The sequence below is a fragment of the Vombatus ursinus genome, unplaced genomic scaffold, assembly GCF_900497805.2.
Source record: "Vombatus ursinus unplaced genomic scaffold, bare-nosed wombat genome assembly UNPS02014773.1, whole genome shotgun sequence".
NCBI classification, from domain to species: Eukaryota; Metazoa; Chordata; class Mammalia; order Diprotodontia; family Vombatidae; genus Vombatus; species Vombatus ursinus.
The window spans coordinates 27,968,162-27,978,477 of record NW_020954551.1 but is presented as its reverse complement, the minus strand read 5'-3'; the positions used below and the strand labels follow the sequence as shown (position 1 = coordinate 27,978,477).

General features: G+C 41.7%; 1 protein-coding gene across 2 annotated transcripts in view; it reads left to right on the top strand.

The window, feature by feature from the left end:
* SUMF1 (sulfatase modifying factor 1) overlaps nucleotides 1-10,046 on the top strand; it is a 97,700-nt gene extending 87,654 nt beyond the window's left edge. For both annotated transcript variants that reach the window (XM_027864006.1, XM_027864007.1), the window contains one exon: nucleotides 9,085-10,046. In XM_027864006.1, coding sequence (XP_027719807.1) covers nucleotides 9,085-9,192 — 108 coding nt within the window. In that variant the 3' untranslated portion in view covers nucleotides 9,193-10,046. The remainder of the gene's footprint in view (nucleotides 1-9,084) is intronic.
* Nucleotides 10,047-10,316: the final 270 nt, after the last annotated feature.

The following is a 10,316-nucleotide window of genomic DNA, read 5'->3' as shown; positions in this document are numbered from 1 at the left end:
TGGTGGTGGTGGTGGTGGTGGTGGTGGTGGTGGTGGTGGTGGTGGTGGTGGTGGTGGTGGTAGTGGTAGTGGTAGTTCCCTGAAGACAGATTTGCAAATCCATATGGTCCTCTAGGAGGGGAGACAATGCTTGAAAGAGAAGCTACTTGGATATATTCTTTCAATGGTACTGAGAGTCATGTGAACTTTATAGGACCTGTTTTAGGAGTTATCTTTGACTACTTATGGGCTCAGGTGCGAGTACTTTGAATCTTCTGTGAGGTTAAATAAAACTTGTCCTCTGTTCAGGTTGGTAATGTGTAACAACCTCCCATCTCTGTTGCCCATTGTTTGACCATCAACTGATTTTTTGGAGGCTATGTTATTCATAGCCCTAATAATCATAGCACTTACAATATCAGTGGAAGAATATTATCATATAATTATATTAAAAAGATGGCCCTTTGCTTTGAGTAAAGCTTTGTGTCTTTGAAAGTACTGGAAATTGCTAAAGGCAATCCAGCCAGCTCTCCCCTCCCAGCTCAGGTTCCTGCCTAGTTCACTGGCTATGCCTAGTGTCTGGATAAGACACATACACTAATGGAAGAATTGTAAAGTTGTCTGGCTGCATTGCCATTCTTCTTTGACTTGGGCTTTCCAATGTCAATAAACCAAATTCTTTTGACTTTTGATTTTAGAGTTCATTTAGCAGGTTCTGTAATGTTCTGGGGCATGATCAGTCAGTACAATGTCATCCGCTAACAGGAGTGTCTGGAAGACCTCACCATCCCTAAGGACTGTCTCTGCCTTTTCCATTTGGCTTTGTAAACTAAAGATTATTCATCTTTGTAAATAACTCATCCGGATGAATAGACATTGACAAAGAGATGGGAGAATAAGCTTGTTGTTTTCCCTGAGCCCTCCAATTGTTAGCATTCTCTGTTTCCTTAAAATGTTTTACATTTACTTCTATGCTTACATATTATATTATCCAATAGAATATAAGCTCCTTTAGGGCAGGAATTTTTTATCTTTGTATCCACAGCATATAGGATAGTACCTGGCACATGGTAGACACTTAATGTTTATAGAATTGAATTGGGTAAATCCCTGTGATGACCTTTAACTCTTGTGTCAGTTAGCATAAACTCTCTTTCATCACATGCTATTTTCTTTTTTTTTTTCCTTTTCTTTTTTTTAGGCAATTGGGGTTAAGTGACTTGCCCAGAGTCACATAGTAGTAAGTGTCAAGTATTTGGTCTGAGGTCGGATTTGAACTCAGGTCCTCCTGACTTCGGGGCCAGTGCTCTATCCACTGTGCCACCTAGCTGCCCCCAAAGGGTTCAAGTCTGTTTTTTTTTTTTTTCCATTTCTTTTTAGTGAGGCAGTTGGAGTTAAGTGATTTGCCCAAGGTCACACAGCTGGTAAGTGTCAGGTGTCTGAGGTCAAATTTGAACTCACGTCCTTCTGACTCCAAGGCTGGAGCTCTATCCTCTGTGCCACCTAGCTGCATCTACATGCTATTTTCTAACAAATATTTCTATTCCATGTTTTGTGGTCAGAGGATGCAGATTTCTTACAAGGAGTCGAGGGTGTGTGTTGTATTCTGTTCTTGTCCTAAAAATTATTCCATCATGGAGGCCTTTTTCATAAAAATGAGGCTATCTGTGTAGTGTTCTGCCTGACTTCTGAGCCCTGCTGTTGGTAGGTGATCCTCATTATTAGATTGCTTCCATCTCTGAGATCACATTTTTAGCACCAATATCTGGCTCAGGTGAAATCAATGTCACATGTTAATTAAGTATTTTGATTAAGTTTATGCTGGAATGAATTTCTCTCCTTTTTCATGATTAATAAAGTGACCCAATTTAAGGTACCCAAAGACCTCTCATCCTAAAGAATCATTTCTTGTGCTAAAAGTGGATATTTAAAAAAAAAAACCATATACACGCATAAGCTTACAATGGGAACACTCAGAATTAGGCCATGTAACTGTTTAATTACCTGATCCATTAGTTGCCAAAGATTAGAATTTCAAGTGAACCACTTATCTCTAGAAAATGGATTTATGGTGTCACTTGCCAGTGTTGGGTTAGGAGGGCAGGGGGAGGGGAGGATACTAATTCTCTTGTGATGACTGACAGGAATTAGTAGCAAGACTTCTTCCCTCATTTATAAGTTGAGTTCATGATCTTTTAGATTGAGGCAAAAACTAGAGAGAAGAGAAGAGAGGGGTTTTAGCAACTGATCTGATTCCATTTAGGATCAGTCATTGAAATGTCTTCTGTTCCAATGGACCGGTTCTTCCTGCCCTGGTCACACCATTTCTGGAGCATTGTGCTTCGCTATCCCCAGCAGCTGCATTTCATGAAGGACATTGATAATGGAGCATGGCCAGAGGAGAGCAGTCAGGGTGTTAGGGGTCTTGCTCCGTGTGGTATGAGGATCACTTGATGGAGCTGGAGAAGTTTAGATTGGTGAAATGAAGACTAGGGGGTAGGGATGGCTGTGTTCAAGTATTGTTGTCACATGGAAAAGGGAGTAGGCTTTGACCCCAAAGGGCAGAATTAGGAATAATGGATAGAAATTGCAAAGAGCTAAATTAAGCCCTGATGTCAGTAATACTCCTGAAGTGGGCTAGGCCACATCAGCAAGAAATGGGCTCTCCCTCGTTGGAAGTCTTTAGGCAGAGGCCAGGCAGCTATTTTCTGGGTTTATTATGGTGGGGTTCTTTTTGGAGGTACGCATTGGACTGGATGACTGCTGAGGGCCCTTCCATCCTGGAATTCTGTGATTCTGTGGTACCTAAAGATTATATCATGCTGATTGGGTGTCACTGTAAGCGAATGGTGTGTTTCACTGGTGGAGTAAATGGAGATTGTGCATTCTCTGCCTTGCTGCACGTGATCCCAAAATAGTGACAGAAAAAAAAAAAAGCAAAACTGAATCAGAAAATGTCTGCTGATTTAGAAGGGAGACAGCATGGAGCAGTGCCTCTGGGGTTAGAGGACCTGGGCAAGTCACTGAACTTCCTTGAGTCTTAGGCTCCTCACCTGTAAAATAAGAGTTGGGCTTTAGAGCTGTGATACTAAGTGCCCTCCTAAGTGTCTTGTTCGAGGTTCATGCAAGAAAGTATCCAAGGCAGGATTTGAATCCAAATCTTCCTGATTCCAAGCCCAGTAACCTCTTCACCACGCCATTCTGTCTTTTAACTTGTAAGACTTATGTACATTAGGACAGCTGGGAGATATGTGAGAAAAATTGTCCTGAGTATGTTTTAAGCCCCAGTGATGGGCCCGTCCTAAAAATAAAAAAAGTGATCTGGAAATTGAGGGTGGTAAAAACTATTTGCTTACTGTGAAAGTTATTTTGAGAAGCGATTGCATTTAGAACATGGCGAGTTAATCGTGGAAGGCCTTCCTCCCCTGGGTTCTTGTAGAGTTTGTCTTCTAGGTGAGTGGCCTCCTAAGGATAGCATGTGGACAGGAGAGCTCAGTAGAGCCCTCTTCTAACATTCCATAGATTTGGATGTGCCCATAATAAAACTGGGTCAACTCATGGCCATTCCCTCAGCCTGAACCTTCAGTAAAAGCCTTCTTCAACCCTGGCATTAAGCTTCTTCTATTATAGCGGCTTAGTAAAGGGGCTTTGCATTTGTGCAGGTATTTGCAGCACCATAAGGAACTCATTAGAATACAAAGGGAAGTCTGGGAAAGCAGCCATGATACTGGCTTAGTTGGCCAAAGACCTTTGAAGCTTTCAGATCCCTTCTCTACCTGCATAGGAATCCTTTTTGCACTGTCTCTGAGAAGTGGTTATCTAGCTTCTGCTTGAATCTTTCTAGAAAGGGGGAACTCCATCAGCCCCATATGTTTTCTTACTTTAAACTGAAATCTGTGTCTATACTTTCTCCCTGGTGCTTTAGGTTCTGGCCTTTTGGGGGCGAGCATTAAAAAATGTGATTGTTCTTGCACATCACAGGTCTTCACGCACTTGGAAACCACTCTACTGTTCCCTGTTGAGTCTTCTGTCCTGCAGGTTAAACATGACCGGTTCCCTCCACTGATTGTTGCATGCCATGTACCCTCCCCAGCCTGGGCACCTTCATCTGGATGTGCTCCAGCTTCTCAGAATTATCTTGCAAATCTTCTGGGGTTACATCAGTGTATAATTGTGACAGAGATGGGGAGAAGCAATTTGAATTAGGAAAATTAGCAGTTCGGCTTGGGAAGTGGGTCAGATGAGACAGGATATCTCCTGTACATAATTTCAAAGGGACATTGTAATAAAATAGCACATGTTAACTATTCTGCCTAATAAATTGTCATATTAAGTATTTCTTGATTTTATAGGGTAATAGATTTAGAGTGAAAGAGAGCTTAGAAGCCATCTAGATCAGTGCTTCTTAAACTGTGGGTTGTGACCCCATATGGGGGTTGGGAGTAGAAAAAGGTAAGAAGCCTGATCTAGACTACCCCCCCTGATTTTACAGATAAGGAAACTGAGACTCATGGAGGTTCAATGATTTGCCTAAGGTCAAATCAATAGTAAATGACAGAGCTAGAATTTGAACCTAGGTCTTTTGACTCCAAATCCCTGTGCCTTACTGTGACAGGTCCGTACTTCTCTCTTGGTTTTCACGGCCTTTGTAATATGTCCTGCTCTTCACAGAATTAATAGAATAATTCCACACATTCTTACTGGGCTTTAAGGTTTACAGAGTTTTTTTGTTTCCTTTTTTCGTAACAACCCCATGATGTAGTTGCTATGGCTACTATTTCTGTTTTACAAATGAGGAAACTGAGGCTAAGAGAAATCAAGTGATCTGTCCCGCATCACACCGCTAGTAAGTATAAGAGCCAAAATTCAAAACCAGGTGTCTCTTGACTCCAAGTCTGGTGTTTTCCCACTATGTAACACTGCCTACCAAGACTCTGAAAGACCCCTGTTATTTGGTGATCTCATGAGAACCCTCTGGGAGTAGCCTGATAGTGAGGCTTTCATTGTACTTAATACATGCATACGTTCTGATCATCTGAGAGTTTCATAGCACATCAGGACAAATATTGTCCTTGAAACATATCCTCTAGGTTTGATTATTTCAGATACATTTTCTCTTTGTTCTCCCTGTGTTAGCTAGAGAATTATTAGCATTACATTCCTTCTCATCCATAGGAAAAATGCAGAAACAAACTTGGATTATGTGATTCCAGTAACTATGCCTGTGTGTAGGTGGGGGCGATGTGCCTACCCTAGAGAATTTCTGTGTCTACTTTGGAGGTAATTTCTCTGAACATTGGGAATGTGCTACTTTGGTGAGAGAAGTTGTTAAACCTGTATACTTGGCCTATTTTCACAAATCACAAATTCTTTTTCCAGTTACAAGGTTAATCTCCTCATAACTCCTCTGTGCAGTATCATATGGTGTTCATGACCTCTTGTTTAAGAGAGAGCCAAGTTCATTTGAAGTTAGATATTTTTGGTGCATAGGAAAAATGATTTATTGCCAAACTCAGGGATTTTAGCTCAAAAGGCAATAAATATCAGATGAGATAATATATGTAAAGTGCTTTGCAAACCTTTAAGGGCTGTACAAATGTCAGTTATTATTATTTAGGTTATGGGAGGCTTGGGGGATGGAGTTCATAAAAGTGTGAGGGATCTGGAAGCTTTTGAAATGTTCTGTTTGCACAGAATTTACTATGTGCTCAGCATGGTGGAAGGTGATAAAGAAGAGGCCTGGGATGTGATCCCTTGACCCCAAGCAGTCTTACAGTTTTGTTAAGGAGCTATTAACATAAAACAGTAGTAATAGTGTAAGATAGTATACAGTTAAATCCTCAGCTGGCTGGTATGGATTTTAAATGCCTCTGTTAATTTGTGACACAACCCTCTTTCACTTAAATCCAATTCACTTGCAAGTCATGGCATTACCTTCCTGATGTCACGGTCCTCTGAAAATGAAGGACAAAACCAACAACAACAAAATATCTAGAGGAGGGTAAGCCTTATTTTTTACAGGATTCTAGGTTCCTCTTAATAAAGATCACCTTATGCTTGATGGTACTTTATATTTTACACATTCCTCTTTCTTAAAAACAACAACAAAACTCCTTCATCCATTTTCTCATTTGATCTTGGCAACTGTGCAGTGAGGTAGGTGAGATGTTTTATTATTGGTATTCCACAGAAGGGAAGTCTAGGATCAGAAGGCCCTGTAGGAGTTATCTGGTGGCCCAGATGTCATGACTTAAACCCTGGTCTTCAGACTCCAAGTTGAGTTTGTTTTCTCCTAGGTTAAGAGTGCCTTTCTAATTACTGTTACAGCTGCGGGTGGAAGGATTGGGTTGGGACCTGTCGTCCTGGCATTTCCCTCTACTATTCTTTTGCACACCCCTCAACTGTGCCCTTCCTTCTATTTGTGCTTTGAATTATTACCTGAAACTGCTAATGATCATTGAGAGAGAAAAAAGTAGATATCCTTTGGAGATTACAAAAACTTTACACCATGATCTTATTTGAACCTCTAGATGACTTTATGAAGTAGTGTGAACGTTATTATGCCTACTTCTCAGATGAGAATACTGAAGTCCACAAAGAAGTGAAGTGATTTACCTCAAATTAAGTAATTGACATGTGACAATCAGGTTTTAAACTCAAGTTCTGACTCTATTGTACCACTGGTGTCTGCTGCTTTGCTCTGGTGTTGAATTATTGCCTCCTTCTTCCCTTGTAGTAGGCCTCACCAGGCCCCAGCCTGCCTCCTTGGGCATTCCTGGCATCTCTGACTTCAAGAAGAGTCCCTCTTGTCCCTAGGCTCTCCCAGTGTTACCGACTCTAGATTCCTAGCCCACAAATGCTGAACCGCCATTATGGGTGGCCCAGCCAGCATGGAAGGGAAGTAGGAGTGAGGGTAGCGTCCTTTGCTAATTAGCCCCTTTGAGGCCTGCTGCCTTCCTTTGGGCTCTTGCCAGTTCCAGTAAATGTCTGACTGATGGTATAGGGGGCCACAGCCTGGGAGTGAGTGCATTTGTAGCTTTTCCTCTTGATGCAGTGAATGATTATTCTTTGTAGTCACATTATTTTCAGAGATCTCAGTGTTTTTTCTCTGGGCTTCATCCCAGTGTGTGCTGTGACTTTAATAGCTAGGGCAGTATCTGTTTTGCTCTTTCTACCTTTATGGGAACATCTCACATCTCTCCCCTTCTCCCTACTGTATAAGTTCCGGCACATTCCATTTGGTGAGGCAGCATGGCAGCTGGCCCAAGGTGGCTCAGTGGATAGAGAGCTGGACTGGGCATCAGGAAAACCTGAATTTTCCTTTTTTTGTGTGATTATGGGCAAGCCACTTAACCTCTGTCTGCCTCAATTTCCTCATCAGTAAAATGAGACTAACATCACCACCAGCAGCAGCAGCTACCTCTGAGGGTGGTTTTAAGGATACAGTCAGATGTTTGTAAAGTGCCATGAAAATGCCAGCTACTATTATCTTTAAAGGCCTGCTCTGTGCCCTAAAGCTTCGGTTCAGTTCATCGAGCATTTAATCTGTGCATGCCACTGGACTGAGCATTGGGGATACAAAAGCAAACATGAACTAGATCCTGCCCTCAAAGAGCTTATATTCTACTGGGATAGATATAGCCTGTGTACAGATAAGTAAACGCAAAATGTATGCCAAGCGATTAGTAAGGGCGTTATTACTAAGGGGGTGATGATAGGATGGACGATGGGGGAAGAGTTGGAAGACAGACTCTGAAGATTATATTTGCATCAGTGTGTTTTGCTGTCCTGATGCAAATTTGTGGGAGCTTTCTACTTTGGGACAACAGGCAAAATTAAATTAGAAGCTTGACCTATAAAGAGCATCCAGACACAGGATCTGAATCCTGTACTTAACTCCTCAGCATGTGGTGGAAGGGTGGTGTTCTTGGCATTCCCAACTGGAACAATTTTAGCACAGGAAGGAACTTTAAATCTAGTCAAAAGCCCAAAATGTGTATACATTGAGAGGTCACCAGTCACTCCCAATTTTGTAGTTGAAAAAACAAATGTATTGGTTACATAAAGGGTTATTTCCATTTGGAGGAGTTATTTTGGGTCAACACCAGAAAAAAGAATCAAAGGGGTAGGAGGTTGGTGGAGAAGATGTCATGAATTCAGGGTAAAGATGTCATGAATTCAGGGTAAACATGTAATAATGCTTTATCTGCAATTAGTAGATGTTTTGGTTTTTCATGTCAAATAATTATGAAAAAAGTATAATCACAGGTATGGACCTGTGATTTCATCCTTATGAAGAACTTCTGGTGTGGAAACTCCCTCCACTGATACAGATAGCTGTCTTGTCAATAACTTAGTTTTAAAGAGTTGTCTGGGATGCTGAGACTTTGCCCATGTTCACTTAGTTATACTGTGTCAGAGGCAGGACGTGAACCCCACTGTTCCTGACAAAAGACGAGCCTCTCTCCTGGATGCCTGCCACGTTGGCCTCTACTAAACAGTGTTCTTTTTCTTTCCCTTTCTAAAGAGCACCTTTTTCCAGGGAAGATGCCACCAGCTTTATCACATTAGCCTGGTAACCCAGGCAGATCACTGTGCTCTCAGGCTTAGTTTCTCCTTCTTGTCAAATGGGGATAATAATACATTACCATCACCAGAGGGCTGTGATGAAGAAAGCTCTTTCTAAGCCTTACAGTGTGAAATGTGCCTGAATTATTGAGAAACCATTGGCGTGGCAGTCAGAAGGAGCTGGGTTGAAGTCCTGCTTTTCTCCTTACTAGCTGGACAGCCTTAGCCAGTCTGGTGGGAAACCTGTGGACCTCATTGGCCTTCAGTCTCCTCTTCTGCAAAACAAGGAAAAATTGGGTTAAATGCCTTCTTTTGTCCCTAAAGCCCATGCTTCCTATATGTGATGGGGCATGATGAGTTTCAAATTTTTTTCATATTTGGTGAGGGTCAGAGAGGTAAAGTTTTTATGTTAAAAGTATTTTTTAACTTAAAAACAAAGTATTTGTGTTAAGTATTTTTTTACTGAGTGTGTGCTTTGGCCAGTCTAGAGCCTTTCAAAAAAAGTAAAAATGGACTTTCTTTTTCTTCTGTGCGCAGTCATATTGTTACAGGTATCGCTGTGCTGCCCGCAGCCAGAACACACCAGACAGCTCTGCTTCGAACCTCGGGTTCCGCTGTGCCGCTAGCCGTCTCCCGGATACATGATAAAAGCCAAGGAGGGGAGGAGGCCTTGTGTGCCAGCCGGCAGAAGATGATGTCCAGCCTGCACCGGGCTTCCTGAAGAGCTTTGAAGTGACCAATCTCTTATCAAATGAAATTGCCCAGCTTTGGCGGTTTCTGCACCCATTAGCTGCCAGCCAAAGGACCCTTCCTTCCCTGCGAGACCCAATCACTGACACAAGGTGTTAGTAGCCAATGTTTTATTATTGTGGTGTGTCTTTGGAGAGACCTGCAATTTTATTGTTATTTTGGGGGTTGGTCTTTAAAGAGAAGACTTTTGATTTCAGAAGAAGAATCTATGACAGATTTATTTTTTAGCTAAGATGTTTTTACATATGTGAGTGTTGTGGGATATTAATCATGTAAATGAGAGTTGTCTTATGCCAGGCTTCATTCTGAGGGAGGCGGGACATAGTACTTTGTATTCATTAGCACTTTTTTCTTCTTCAAGGAAATCCAAGGATGGTATATTGTAATGGTGCCTCCCACTTGGGAGAATGGGACAGCGGGATCCCATTTAGCTCAGTGTGATTCTGTAGTGCTGTATCTTTTAAACATGAAGTGCCTTTAGTTTGGAGGGGCAGCTATGTACTCATGCCCCATTTTTCCTTTTGCCAGTCTTTGGTGAATGTGACATTCGAGGTCTGTAGTCAGACCTTGTTCATTCTAAATATGAGAATGTTGGTGAATGGCCTTGAATGAACCAAGTTCAGATGGTCCAGCATTCTTAATCAAAGAGTAATAGGACATCTAGTAGGCTTTGGAATAATAGATGCTTGGAATTGTGCACTATTTTGAATAAATCATTGTAGGCTTAATGGGGCTTTAATTGGATCAGATTCTTTCCTGGGTCTCACTGTGTTTGCTTATGATGATAAGATTCCTTACGTGATATTAATCACATAAATAAGAGTTGTCTTAGGTCAGGCTTCATTCAGAGGGAGGAGGCACATAACACTTTGTATTCATTCACACTTTTTTCTTCTTCAAGGAAATCCAAGGATGGCATATTCTTGTGATGACTGTCATCTGGGAGAATGGGACAGTGGGCTCACCAATAGCCAGTCTAGTGGCAGGTCACTGCACCCCTGAAACCTTTCGGTTTCTTT